The 14,847-nt window shown below is 41.0% G+C and overlaps 1 protein-coding gene across 3 annotated transcripts in view; it reads left to right on the forward strand.

The window, feature by feature from the left end:
* PDE4B (phosphodiesterase 4B) overlaps positions 1 to 14,847 on the forward strand; it is a 429,564-nt gene that overhangs the window by 384,847 nt on the left and 29,870 nt on the right. For 2 of the 3 annotated variants that reach the window (XM_021680003.1, XM_021680004.1), the window contains one exon: positions 3,349 to 3,461. In XM_021680003.1, the coding sequence (XP_021535678.1) occupies positions 3,349 to 3,461 (113 nt within the window). Of the gene's footprint in view, positions 1 to 2,997; positions 3,092 to 3,348; positions 3,462 to 14,847 lie in introns of those variants that run through there. The other variant, XM_021680005.1, reaches the window with a different exon arrangement.

The raw sequence follows: 14,847 nt of genomic DNA on the forward strand, positions 1-14,847 counted from the left end.
TCCCTTACCCTTGCCATCCATTCCCAGAGGGGCCCTTGGTGCAGGTGCAGAGAGGGTCTGAGTTGGGCATGTGTGCCTTGCAAAGTCTCAGATGGGGCATGATAGCAGCCATCCCTGGCCTGGGCTGGCATGGCTGTACCATGGTAGACAAGGCTATGTCTTGGTGGGAGTGAGCCTCTTGTCCTACCCTGATCTAGGTATCTAGTATGCCCCAAAGCAGAGCTTGTGGCATCCTTAGGAGCCAACTATCTGCTGTGGAGTGAGGCATCAGTACTGTGGGGAAGGGAAATGTCCAACTTCCCCAGAGCCTGCCCCTGGCTGGGGCACAGCACATCAGTCTGGCAGCTGGTGGATAGGGGTACCCCAGTAACTTGTGACCTGTGTATTGCCCTAAGTCACCAGATACAGGGCTTGGGGGCCTGTGAGGGTCTGCACTCTCCTCATGGTATGCTTATGCCTGAGGGAACACAATATCCCTACTCCCAAATGCCAAGCCTCTGTGTTGTTTTGATTACCATTAATAGTTATGCTCCTATGTATTGATCATCTACTGAGAACTGGCTAACATACCAGAAGCTTTATATACTCTATCTCTAATCCCTTTATAACTTTATGAGATAAGTATTCTTATCCTTATTTTAAGATGTAGGAAATTGAGACCCAGGATCACACAGTAAAGGGTAGAAGAGAAACTCAAAATGCGTGAGTCTCAATCCAAAGCTTTCTTACTCTTTCCATAGTACTATAGATGCACCATCCAGCCTCTAGATAGCCAAGTAGTTGCAGGCTGCTTGGGCAGGCACTTTGGTCTCCATTCCTCTGCGAATTTACCAAGTATCCAGTAGGCACCTGATCTGGCTCTGGTGCTGGAGCCAGGAAGTTAGAGTGTGGAGGCCAGTCCTGAGCAGCACCGGTCCTTTCCTTTGGCTGTACCTAGAAGGAGCAGGAGTTCGATACCCATACACTCAGCCCACTGACATCTGTGCCTCCTGACTTAGTTACTGGGATAAGAAGGGTCTAAAATGGGACACAAAGCCTTGACTATAGATTAAGAATCTGAAAAGGAAAAATTCCTCATTAACTTCAACACTAACTTCAAAAACTTTCACTTAAGAAATATGGTAGCTGACCACAATAAGAAAGGGCAGTAGAGTAAGGGCCTGTCACATCCACTGGCCAGTCACGGGCATGTCACTACTATACCAATTCTAGGAGCTCTCCTGTGCTTGCTCTGGGTCATAGACCGTGAATGAGCTGTGCAGGTAACCCTTCATTGGTGGATCTTTGCAAAGTCCTCCTTCCTAGTGCTTCTGCTGCCATAATTATTATATTTCCGTTGTCAACCCTGAGTGGAAATTGGATCCCTTTTTCCCCTCTCCATGAAGGAGAAATGGGATAGATCATCTTACAGTCATTTTGTATATTGATCCGTTCAAAAGGCTCAGAGCATCCTAGGTACCAAGAACCACAGGTTGTGATGCGGAAGACACCAAGGTAGTAAAGCCCAAGTAATCGGGAAGTGGTTGGACTTTTCCTTTGATATGAGGCTGGGAATGGGATGGGAGAGTTTTGGCACTTCAGGAAAAGCTTCCTGGGAAGAAGTGGAAAGTGTTTTGGACACACTAGAGAGTAAGTGACAAGATTCTGCATGTTGAAGTAGCCCAGCAAGACTGAGGAGGAAAGGAGAGAAGGTATGTATAAGTCTGGCTTGAAACGAGTTTTACTAAAAACACCTCAATTCTTGTCTGCATATTTTTGAGGAGTGTGAAAAAAATGGAGGAAGTCACCTCCCGTGGTTTTGTGGCTTTTTAAATATGACATACAGGATATTGAATGTTAACCCCACATTATCCTGAGGTGTATGCATATTTGAGAGATTCTTTGAAATGTGCATCTGTGGACAAGGATCCCAGTCCCTTGGGGTCTCTCTTGTGCTAATTCTCTTTTCTGCTTCAAGTGTGAGTGTCACACACACAAAATGTCAAATAATAATAAAAGGGTATGTGGTCTCCCTCGGATGTCTGTATGAACATGGGAAAAATGCATTCTAAACTTGACAGGAATGTATGAAGTCTTCTCTATAATAGAATTCCATACAAGATTTTTAATTTTATTGGTGCCTATTGTGTGCTTGCATTCCAGAAAGCTTGATGGAATTAATGAATGTTGTTCCTCTCAAAATCAGGCATGGATGCAGGAGAGTCTGACTGACTTTTATCACTGTCTATAGCATCATTCATTCATCCAGCATTTATAAAGTTAATTCAGTGTTTATTAACAGAGAGTTCTTAAGTCAATACTCTGGAGTATTAGTTTAGACTCACAAACGTTTGGGTACGGAATGACATGTTGTGACCATTCAGAAGAGCTTTATTATCCAGCAAAAAATATGATCTTAAAAACAATATTTTTTGAATGGACCACTAAGAAATACTTCCAGAAAGTCTTGAGTCCCACATCCACAAATCAAAGCCTCCTGGCTTTAATCGAAGTGAAAATCTGCAGTGTTCTCATCTGGCTCCACCTGAAAGTCCGGTTCAGAATTTCCCTGTGATCCTGGCAGTTGCAGAAGAGAAGTTTTAGCTTTGTTTAGTATAACAAGAGCTGCCTACTCTGTCCAATAAACGTGTTCATGTAAAACTCCAGTTTCTCTTAGACCCAAATCTTATCAGGGAAACCTCATTTTGCCTTTACTTAAAGGAGGGATTCAGAAGAGGGGAGGAATAGCCTACACCTCTTTCTTGTGTGGGTCAGTGTTTGCTGAGTTAAAAGTTACTCCAACAGGCACACATTCCCCGGGAATGAATGACTGCCTAGCCTTCCAACGTAACTGTCTGTCCCCCGCCCCTCCAAGTTTTCGACTGTGTGTTTCATTTAGAAGAAAAGCAAAATGAGAAAATGCTTTCCTCATTTCTCCTTCAGACTGCAAACACTCAGAAATGACATCACGCACCCTAAAGAGCCCCAGGATGACTAAAGCAAGAGAGCCAGAGAAAACTCAACTGCTTCTGCCTTTAGTTTTAGGACACATGTATGCAGATGAGCTTCTAAGAGATGGTTCCCCGCCTCCTTCCTCAGAGGAAGTTTCTTGGTAGATCGCGGACACCTCATCCCCGCGGGGGGGCGGGGGGGGGCGGTGAAAACTTGGCACCAGCCGTCCCAGGCAGAGCACCGCGGTGATTTGTTCTCCTGGTGGAGAGAGCTGGAAGGAAGGAGTCGGCGCGCAAATAATGAAGGAGCACGGGGCCACCTTCAGTAGCTCCGGGATCAGCGGCGGCAGCGGGGACTCGGCTATGCACAGCCTGCAGCCGCTCCAGCCTAACTACATGCCTGTGTGTTTGTTTGCAGAAGAATCTTATCAAAAATTAGCAATGGAGACGCTGGAGGAATTGGACTGGTGCTTAGACCAGCTAGAGACCATCCAGACCTATCGCTCTGTCAGTGAGATGGCTTCGAACAAGGTAAGAGATGACCGGTTTATTCTTGAAAGCTCCCCCGCTCCCCTGGGCTCCCCTGGCCTCTGCCTGAGGCAGAGGTGCATCCGAGGACGCCGGCGGTCAGAATGAGTTTGCTGAGCTGCCTCTGAAGATTCTGTCCCCAAGTGCCACATTTGGCTTGTGTCGGGATGCTACGGCAAAAGTTAAAAATCCTCCGTGTGCTTTAATTCCCAGCAACCAAAGTTCTTTGTTAATTGATGTAGTTGGGAGTATGTTTAAGGTGAGAGGTGCTTATAAGGCTTATTTGTGTACAAATGAAAATCCTTTTTTTAAAAAAACAATTATCAGTAAGATGACATCTGAATGAATTCATAGGGTAAAGTGGATAACATGTTGCATTGCAATCAGGTGTTAGACACCTTTTTTTTTTTTTTTTGGACAAGAAATTAACGTGACCTCCATAGATCAATGAAGAGAATGGTTTGCTCTGAAGTTTTATAAATTCTGAAATTCTTCTCAGAAGGACATTCTGGGATTTCCTAACATTCCTTTTGTGATGCTGGCATGACCTGAGATAAAAAAAAAAAAAAGAAAAGAAAAGAAACAATATGCTTTATCTCCAAAAAAGAAAGTTATTTTCTAAAAGTTTGCTGCTTTTCAAAGTAGAATTATTTGAAATTAAGTTCCACCCGTACTGCAAAGAAATAGTTTTGTTTACAATCCCCAGACAAAACTTAGTATGGAAGTTTTAATTATCTATCATTATATCATTTGTTTAATTAACGCCTGGATTTAGAGTGCTAATTTATGTAGTGAGAGTTGTTGCTTTTTGTTTGTTTGTTTCCCCCCCTTGGAGAATGTTAACTTTATAAATATATATGATGTGTGTGCATATATGTATCTACTTACTGCTTCGTTTTTAATGGAAAACCTTAACATTGTACCCTTATAAGTACACACTTTAAGAATGCCCAATCATCCTAGCCTGAGGTATTGTCTTACTGTCTTATGGTTTTGAGGCTGGGGAAAGATTTTGCTCCACACCTGCCAACGTGCCCTTTCCAGCCCCAAGGTTCACTAGGGAATGTGTGTCCCTCCTCCCTCTTTCCTGGGGTTAAAAGTATCGCCTTCCTATCAAGGCTTACTGGCTCTTGCTCAGAGGATCTGAGCAGAGGGAGCATTGTGTCCTTAGGAGGTTTTGAAGGGGGCTAGGGGTGGGGGTTAGACTCTTCTTATTCTTGTTTATTGCTTAACGAAAGGGCAAAAAATGAAATAAGTCTCTTTCTCAAATTTTAGTTTAGATTCAAGTTGGAAAAAAGAAGAAAAGTTTTGAGATTAACTGTTTACTGACTTTTTTTCTGAAGTTCTCAATTGAAATGGGATTTTCCAGGCTGTTGAAAATCTCAACCAACTGCTTCCCCATGAGGAAGGCTTAACTGTGTAACTTCTCCAAACCACACTGGATTCCAAGTAAAAAGATTTTCACACATGCTTTAGCCTACTTTGGAGCATTAACGGATCCTCTATTTACTGCATGTTGTGAGCATTGATACCCATAGGAGATGTAGATCCAATATTTAAGGGTAGTTTTTCAGCAGGTTTCACCATAAAAGACATGCTGAACTTTCTTCTTGAGTTGCTAAGATAAAGTAGCCAACTAACTACAGGGGAGAAAAAGAATTCTCATTGAGAAACTACAAATTGTCATTATTTTTCATTTTGAGTGTTGATGCCTTGTAGATTCTAACCAGGTTTGTGTCTGGAGTGCTGAAATTAAACATCGTCTGTTTTGCAAATTTATTTAAAAAACTTTTCATATTCAGTGTAATGGTCAATAAGGCTCTGAGACCAAGGACTATGTAGGTCCTAGTGAGAATTCCAATCACTTCAGGCTTCCGCTCCTCCTTTATGGTGTCCTGTGCAGGAAGCAATGAAAGTTGAATAGAGCTAACCCTAAAGAGAGGGCTAAACCTTAATGCTGACACAGTTAGCTTAAGTAGAAGGCATGCACCTATTTTCTACACCTACAGTGGAAAGGTTGTAGGGCAAAGCAATTTTCCAGTGGATGAATAGTGCTCAACTGACAGCTAAAGTCAGTTGCATTTGTAAAAGATCTCGTTCTCTTTTTACTTAGCAACCATGTTTCCCCCCAGAATCTTGATTATCTAGATAATTGTTTCACAAATAAAGCTTAATCCATGGCACATGTAACATAATATAATAAGAATATTTTTATGGCCACCAAAAAGAAATTGATCTATATCAGTTTTTTGGGGGGAACTTAATTATTTGTGGTAAAAATACAGTCCTGCATTTAATTTCAAATGTGGTTGAAATTATTTGAACATTCCTTCCAAGTCACCATTTAAAAATATAATTGACGTGGGGTTTGGGCTAGGATTGCCTTTTGCCCTTAGCAAAGTGTTAACGTTGAGGCTGTTGAGTCCCTAGAAGAATGTCACTCTGCCTGTTTCAAGGACTTGTCAGTGGGCTCTAGGTAGTAAGGAAATTTAATAATTTTTCTTCTGCCTTTGTTTCCCACATCATCATCATCATCATCATCATCATCATCATTACTATGTAGTTGTATCTGCTCATCTTCTGTTTCCCCTCACTGAACAAAGGAGCCATGGCAAATCTCTGAGTTACAAACTTGGAAGTGAGTCTGAAGATGTTCCATATAGGAAGTATGTGAAAAGCATGGGCTTTGGAGTCAAAAGATCATGGTTCAAATCCTATCTCTATCATTTACTAGCTACTTGACCTCGGCTAACTTAACTAACTGTTCTAAGGCTTAATTTTCTCATCTGGAAAACAGGGATAAAAGTGGTACCTACCTTACTGGGTCACTGTGAAGATTAAATGAGATAATGCATCTGAAACGCTCCACAAAGCACCTGCTGGGTAGTAAAGATTCAATAAATGATGACTTCTTAATAACATCCACTACATCTCTGCAAACATTTTATGCCCTTAGTTTTGATCAACTGGGTGATTTACTGAGTTTTTACCTACTCAACAGTGGTGATGGGAAAGCCAATGCTTTGCGTGGGGGGTGTTTGGGACCTTGTGAATGGTAGAGAGTTGACTGTGCCCAGTGGAGGAAAAGCAAGCAGTCTTTCACATTTACCCAATCTGGGTAAGGTTGTGTGTTTATTGTTTTTCCTCAACCCTTTTATATTTTGAAGAAAACTGTGACTCAAAGATTATAACTGGTTTTCCCAAGTATGTTTCAGAGCCTGAGAGATAAGGAACTGTTCTGTGACCTATAGAAACCTAGTCTCCTCCTGGGCCCCAGTTTCTTAATGCTGGCCACAGGCCAAATGGAATTCCAGGATCACAGAGAAAGATGCAGCCAGGTGGGTTAATACTGTAGGTTATTTTTCCCTGAGAATTACAAGATGAAATAAATTCAGCAGTTTTACGAGGTAATGACATTGTTTTGCAAGATGAAAAGGATGTCGAGTGAACCTTCCGCCAGCAGCCCAAGTTCAGTTAGACGTGTTAGAACTGTTTTCTGTAACGACAGATTGCCTTCTTAGACTTGCTCATTAATTTTTGTTTCAACTTTCATCGCCTACTGAATTAGAATTGTCTTACACCTCAGCGAAATGCATCAGAGCATGAGTTCCTCAGTGGCCAAACAGTTAGATGTTTTCAAAACAGGATGCTTTGGCTCTGCATTATAAAAAGAGGAACGGAAAGAGAAACAGTATAGCAAGGAAGAAAGCAAATAGCCTCAGCAGGATCCCCAGCCCAACGACGGCATAAACACTGACCTATCTTCCTGACCTTCACTGTGGCTCAGTTCCTGACCCCGTGTCACCAAAGCCAACCGACGTCATTGGAGGAGGATAGGAGGAATGGCGCAGCTGCTGTGCGGGTGACTAGAATTTCCTGTCTCCTTCCTGACAGACTCAGTCAGAATAGTACAGAGTTGCAACAACAGTGGCTGAGGAAGGACTGGCACAAAACAACCCCAGGGAGGCGTAGTGGTGACTGACAAGGACAGGGAGATTTTACTGAGAAACAGAGTCTCTCGCCTAAACTTTTCAGGTGAAAGTGTCAAAGGCGTCATTTGTACCCAGCATGTTGAAGGTTTTTTCAAAAGATGAACATGCTGTGGTATTCAGCGAGGAGCTGTGTTCAAGCAACTTGTCACTGTCCCGACTTCCGCCACAAACACTCTCCATTCTCCTGTTCTTTCTTGACTAGCTTTGCCCTGGGGCTGTTTTATGTGTAGGACAAAGGTTTGGGGCCCTCTCCGTGAAAATGGATGTTTCATTGTTGAAAAGAGCAGTCCTGCATAATATCAGTAGTCTCTTTAGAATGAAGCCTCAGGACCTAGCACTTCGGTCCACGTTTGCTAAGGAAACCTATAAGATAAGAACGGGAGATAGAAGATCCTTTTTCTTTGAAGGTATCATGAAGTCAACTGCAGATACCATCACAGGGGAAGTGAGTCCTTCTGGCTACACAGGTTTATTTTTCCGGTTCTTCAGGTGTGTCTGTACTGGAGTACTGAAAGTAAAGGCAAATAATTGCCTGCGCTCTTGGGTGAGAAGGAATAAACTCATACGATTCTACCAGCCTGGAGCCACTTGGGACTCAAGCTGCATGATACTGGAATGTGATCATGATGGGCAGTTTGCCCTGCACTTGCGAGTCATTTTCTATCTAACTGAATAATAGATAAGTAAGGGAAATGTCGGGTCCAGCAGAACCAAAAAAGAAATAGATCTTCTTGGTCAACAGATTCATCTCAGAGCTATGTCAGAAAGATGATAGGCAGGTGACCAATCATTGGAGGGGATTACTTCTACTTTTGCCCAAGGTTAAATGATATGACTAGAGCATTCTCACCCTTAGGGCAAGAGGGGTCCTTTTCCTGGACTCTTTGCTTTAAGAGAGCCTTAGCCTGGGCTGTTCCTCAAGCTGCGCTCTGCTTCAGGAGGTGAGGAGCCGGGATGGGGGGTGGGGGGGCCCAGGGGCAGCTGTGGTGCCTGTTCCAGACCATACTGCACCCACTGGACCCCCTACATTCTCTGCCCAATGGTTCTGGACCCTGTTCCAGGGCCTGTGCAGGCCTCTTTCCTGGATGTGCTGCCGGGACTCATGCCCTTAGGCCCAAAGAGTAGCCAAGAGGCAGCAGTTGGGCTTGGAAGAAGTGTGTGGGAGGAGCTTGGACAGGCAGGTGGTAGCAGAGGGTATACAAAGGCCTGCGCATGAGTTCCTTGGGGAAGAAATGGGACAGGATGCGGTCCCAGAGCTAGGTCCCCCTGCACTGCCATAACCAAGGAACTCAAGAATTCGTACTTCATGCTGGCCTTCCGAGCTGCTAGGAAGGGATGTCTGTTGAGGTAGGAGTGTTGGAGCTAGCTCGATTTATATCTTTATTCAGACACATGTATGTGGCCCCTCAAGTGTTAAAGGTGAGCTGGATTCGAGGGAAGAATGGAAGGAAAATCAGTTCTGACAGCCAGGTGGGGCGCTTGAACATTTTCGATCCAACTCTGCTCTCTTCACTCTCAGATTTATATAGAACTGGAGGCAGCAGGGGTGCCTGGGTGGCTCAGTCGGTTAAGCGTCTGCCTTCGGCTCGGGTCATGATCCCACGGTCCTGGGATCGAGCCCCGCGTCGGGCTCCCGGCTCGGCGGGAAGCCTGCTTCTCGCTCTCCCACTTCCCCTGCTTGTGTTCCCTCTCTCGCTGTGTCTTTCTGTCAAAGAAAAAAATATATATATTAAAAAAAAAAAAAAAGAAGAACTGGAGGGAGCAAAGGGAAAAGAGCCTGGGTAGACTAAGCCATGAGTTTGAAGTCTAGCTCTGCCTCCATTTAGGAATATGATCTTAAACAGTTAATTCATTTGGAATTTTTGCCTTTCTTTATCTACAAAACAAAAGAATTGGAGAAGACTGTTTCCATGGTTTCCTGCAGCTCTCGCATTTATTGTTGGGACAGGAAGCATCGACAGCCAAACTACTTTTACAGGTGTTACTATCTGCGAAGATATGGTACTAAGCCCCTTACCTACATTCTGTCATGAATACTCTCAGCAACCCTTGGAAATACATACTATTATTATCTCCATTCTGTAGTAAAGTGAGGTTTGAAGAGTTGTATTACATTGCCTAAGGTAAAGAAGAGAGCAGGATTCACACCCAGGGCCATCTGACTCATCATCAATGATCCCGATGGCACAGATAAATATAGAAACAGAGAGGTATTTAATAACTTTTACAAGGGAATTTTGTCATCTCTGGGAAGTCTTATTCACTGACTCTGGCCATCATTGCTTGTTTAGGTCTGGTTCAGAATCCTAATCTGCAGTTACCATATTCGGGGCCTCCAGACCAGCCATTAATAACCTTAAACTCAGTCTTCCCAGCTGGGAAGCAGTGTCTGTTAACAGATAAGAGGGAGGAGAATAACCATAGTTATAGAAGATGGTTGTAAAGCACTCATCAAAATGTAAATAACAGTATTAAACTAATCTGCTGCCGTTTATGGGCCTGTTTGCTAAATTCAGGATCTCTTTGTGCTCCCAAATTCTCTAACGTGGCCTAAGAGAAGACAGTGAAGTTTTGTTTAAAAGACAACCAACCCCCAAATTCCCTTTTTACCCCCCTCCCCAACATAAAAAGAAAACAGAGAGAGGCTGTTCTTTTTTTGAAAGTTATCATCCAAAAAATTGGGGCAATTTCATCATATATTATGTCCTTTCTAATACATGCCCCAAGACCATGAAACAGAGGAGGAATGCTTCAATAGCAATAATTAATACAGGGAAATTTCCTAGCGGTAAGATATAGACTGTCTGCATTAGACTTTGTCTTCCAACAAAGAAGAAAGAGAAGATTAAGCTGTTTGTTTATCTGGCGTTATTTCAGTTACTCTTTCTGTGACAAAATAAGTTGTATTATTGAGAGCGTAACTGAGTGTTCTAAGTTCTACTCTTTGAAAACTTTAGTGCTTTGTAAGAAATTTGATTTTTAATCTACTTTTCTTAATTTAAATATTTTTCATTGATATTTACAGAACCATTTCCTTCACTGAGTTCTAATCCATTCACCCCAGTCTTTCTACTACTTCACTTGAAAGGCCCCAGGTGACCAAATCTCTAAAAATAAAATAGGAGTGAGGTCAGGGCACATTACCTTTGATTGTTGCACCCCTGGCTAGCTGGTAAGACAAGATTATATTATCAAAATCTGATAAATAAGTCATTTTAAGGGGACCCTTTCTCTCCATATAAAAAAAAAAATCTGACAACTATGTTTGGAGTATCAAATATAAATCCAGAACACTAGTTGTAAAAAATAGAATAACAGTATTTTAATGGAATAGACGTCTGTTTCACATTTTTTTATACTTCTTTCTTATCTTTTATTTTTCTTTTCAAATGTGTCCTAATCTAAAAGGCTTCCAAAATTGGTGCCATTGCTCTCTATGGAAGAAAAACCAAGGGTGGAGCTTAGTCTTGTGCTATTCTTCCCAAAATTTGCCTTCTGAGCAAAAGCGTGCTCAGCAAGTGGAGATACATCAGCTTTCTGAAAGCCAGGACTTACCAAACCAGAGCTACGAGGGCAGACTTGTGCCGCAGTCAATAGATTTCACACTCTGGAAGGCACTATGCCAACAGTGGATGTGCGTCCTAGCACATCCCTCCGCTTGAGCATTTTTCAGGGACCTGCCAGCCCTCTGTGTCTTGCCCATTTGTACGTGATGTTTCCCTCAACTGGTGCCAAACTGTTTAGTCTCCTGGATATTTTACTGTAACTTCCTTTGTTTGATTTACTTTAAAGTAGCCAAGTGTTTCCACAAAGAAAGGACAGTTAAGTTATTTAGAAATGAAGAAGACAGTAAAACTTCTGTTTCTTTTGTTTCTGTTTTGGGAAGTGCCTGATAATCTTCTTCTCTTTAAGAAGTACCTGATAGTCTTTTTCTTTTTATGGAGCAGCATTTAAAGGCTATAAATCATGCATTTCTGCTCATCAGTCCTGTGTTTCTGTCTGCTAATTACTTGTAGTTTAAAAATGTACCACTTTTGAAACCTAAAACCTTCAGAAATTGAAGTTTAGTGAATTTATTAAAAATAAATTTCATCTTCACGGCTTAATTTCACTTCTTTATATTTTTTAGCTGCTCAAAATATGGTGATCTTGAAAATGTTCATTAAAAACTTTAAATGGCCAAGTTCCTTTCACTCTTTGTTAACAGCATAGTGCATAATGTTATAACCTTCAGCTATTGTAAAAAGGAAATTTGAGTACAGATACTGGTCATAAAAGTGATTAAACCATTTAAAAAAATGTAGATTTAGGACAAGAGTTTTTGTCATTTGCCATCTGAAAGGTAAATTTTAATTACTTGTTTTTGAATGGAAAACAGTAAAAAGAGAAGTTGTCATTAAATAAAAATACCTTTCCAACTCAACCATATAGGCTGTGCGTTAAAGCTGATCAGACAGGGTGAAGTGACGTGGTAATTTGGTGACTATGTAATGTCTTTGGTCAGTACAGATGGTGAAAGTTGATAAATCAAGCCAGAAGAAAGATCGAAATATATTCTTTCCAGTTATAGTGTCACATGGCTGTATTAAACAAAATCCTAGAACTTTAAACCCAGTAGGGAACCGTAGATATCATAGATTTGAAGACCTTGTTTTATAGATGAGGATGATAAAAATTGAGGATTAAATATCTAATGTACTCCAAAGATCTTTGTAAAATATAAAACACAATCTAAATGAAATATAATTTCATTATGACATGACTTTTCCAGAGTCACAAGGTTAATTAGTGGAAGATTAAGGTAGTAAGATACGGGTCTGATTAAAAATCCCATTTGCTGTTCATCTTCAGCAAAAATCTGATTACGCTTAAGAAAGACATGGCATGGTCCCTCTATTAGTTGCATTGATTTTTAACCTTCTCATTGTCCTTCTCATTACCTTTCTTGGGTAAAAGCTATACATGTCTTAATCACTTCAAGTAAAGAGAACTAATTTAGTATTCCTGAAAATTGTGTGCTCAAAATCCAGAAGGATATAGTTGGAATGAGTTATTTTAAATGCTTTTGGCATTGCTGGTTTTTTTTTTTTTTTCACTTTTTGCTGTTTTAACTTCTGAATCAAAATATATGTATATATCATCAAAATATATGTATACTATCAGGAAAGAAAATCTCGTTTTACAAAGGCAGCCAGGATTAACATTTTTATCCTCACATAATCGAAATGATACTCAAGTTTTAGTAGCTCCAGTTGATCAAACGGTAGACTTCCAACTTCCTCTCTTCCTTTGGTGTCAGAAGATCTATAGAAAACCTGGCTTAAGAATAGAAGTAAGAGGGTGCCTGGGTGGCTCAGCTGGTTAAGCGACTGCCTTCGGCTCAGGTCATGATCCTGGAGTCCCGGGATCAAGTCCCGCATCGGGCTGCCTGCTCGGCAGGGAGTCCGCTTCTCCCTCTGACCCTCCCCCCTCTCATGTGCTCTCTCTCATTCTCTCTCTCTCAAATAAATAAATAAAATCTTAAAAAAAAAAAAAAAGAATAGAAGTAAGAGTTTTATGATAACTTGAGAATGAAGAAATACAGACCTTTACCCCCTTTCTTGGCATTCCATTGCCTTAAAGACTTCCCTTTGGCTCAAATACATCATCAGGCCTATACTATGAACCTACTCCTGGTATGCCACACTTCTTGGCTTTCTTTTTTTGAAACCTTCACTTAGGTACTCTGACTTTGATCAGATTTTCATAAATCATCCTCTTACCTAGCTTACTGGTTAATATCATAACTAATATTTTAGTTCTCTGAGGTTTTCTTTATGTCTACTCCAGATGGCAAGCTCTTGAGGCCTGTAATCGGGTCTCAAATGTTTCAAGAACCCATGTATGCTCAGAGTGGTAAGACTAAAAAGTAAAAAGTATCAAAGAGTCATAGGTCTGTTTCAGTCTAATGGTCAGGAGAAAAGCGAAAAACAAATGAAGGCTTTTGTCAGTTGGTGGCAGTTGATTTGGGGTTTGTCCTATTCTAAAAAGCTCTCTGAAATTCTTCTTGATTTGGTCGTTTAAGAAATGTATTGACATGAGGACTTTTGATGGATACTAGGACAGGTAATGACTTTGCTACTAGGCACAGCATGATATTAAAGATGGAAATATTTTTTAGTATTTTCAAAAAATTTAAATTTAAATTCATGGCACATGCTGAGACTATCCAGTGGTAATATGAATTTGGGGTATACTCTTGCATGCCCACTTGATTGTGAGAAGCTAGGGACTCTGATAGATCACTAATGAATGGTCTCCAACTGCTGCTGTAGATGTCCCACTCATAGCCCAGACAGGTCAGTTTAGCCAGCCAGATGCTACCCATCTACCCAGCTGAGAGGGCACAGTGCCCTCCCTGCCTCAGCCCCTTATCCATTTGATTGCTATCGCTGGTTCCATTCTGTAACTGAGTCGGAATGATTTAAATATATCCGCATTTACTTGGCCAAGTCCAGTACATCATTTATGTTTGTGACAGGGTGAGCTGTCACTGAATTTTTCCCTCCTGTATTTTAAGGAGGGAAAATAACACTCAGGATCTAGTTGCACAAAATTTATTTGCATCTTTCTTACCCATTGCATGGAAGGTTACCTGATAATATCTCATCAGGATTTACCAGTATGATTTTTAAAATATTTTTAAATCAGTATAATTTAATTTCAAAGAATTTATCTAATTTTGATTACAATAATTAAAAATATTCTTTTGTTAATACTCTCCTTCTATATGTTCATGGTATTAAGATAAATTCATTATCTAATGCTGCATTGTAGATGGGGCATAGAATAATTTTCAAACTAAGAAAGGCCATACATTGCTTTTCAAGAAACACCTTTCAGAGCCCTTAGTAAATCCTAAGTAGGAGCCTTGCCAAAAATAAATATAAACCTGAACCCCTGGACAGGAATGGGTTCTTTTTCTTTAAAACAAGAGAATATATTGGGTTAAAATGAGTAAAATATGAGCCCTTTTTCATAAAGGTAATAAAAGAGGAGGCGATATTAATGAGGAAGAACTCAGGAAAGATTTTTCTGTTTTGATCACTGCTTTTCAAATCTAGTCCTGCGATCCACGACTGCATTTCCCAGAGAACTCTGATTCTGCCTGAGGGAACATTAGTTATGGAGTGATGTGGGGATTTTTAAGGCCCCTTTCTTCACTTTAAAGCTTATTTGCTCTCAAAGTTCCCTATGGTCCTGGGATAGAGCATTAAATAAAGGGCCACTTTCTCTAAGTGTATAGCTGTTTGTTATTTTTGTGTTGCCCAGATCCAAGGTAGCAAGGTAAGGAAACAGACCTGAAGAGGGCTTTCCTGCTTACCCAGAGCTCTCCCTATGTGATCTCATTCTGATGC

Source organism: Neomonachus schauinslandi, chromosome 4, assembly GCF_002201575.2.
Source record: "Neomonachus schauinslandi chromosome 4, ASM220157v2, whole genome shotgun sequence".
NCBI classification, from domain to species: Eukaryota; Metazoa; Chordata; class Mammalia; order Carnivora; family Phocidae; genus Neomonachus; species Neomonachus schauinslandi.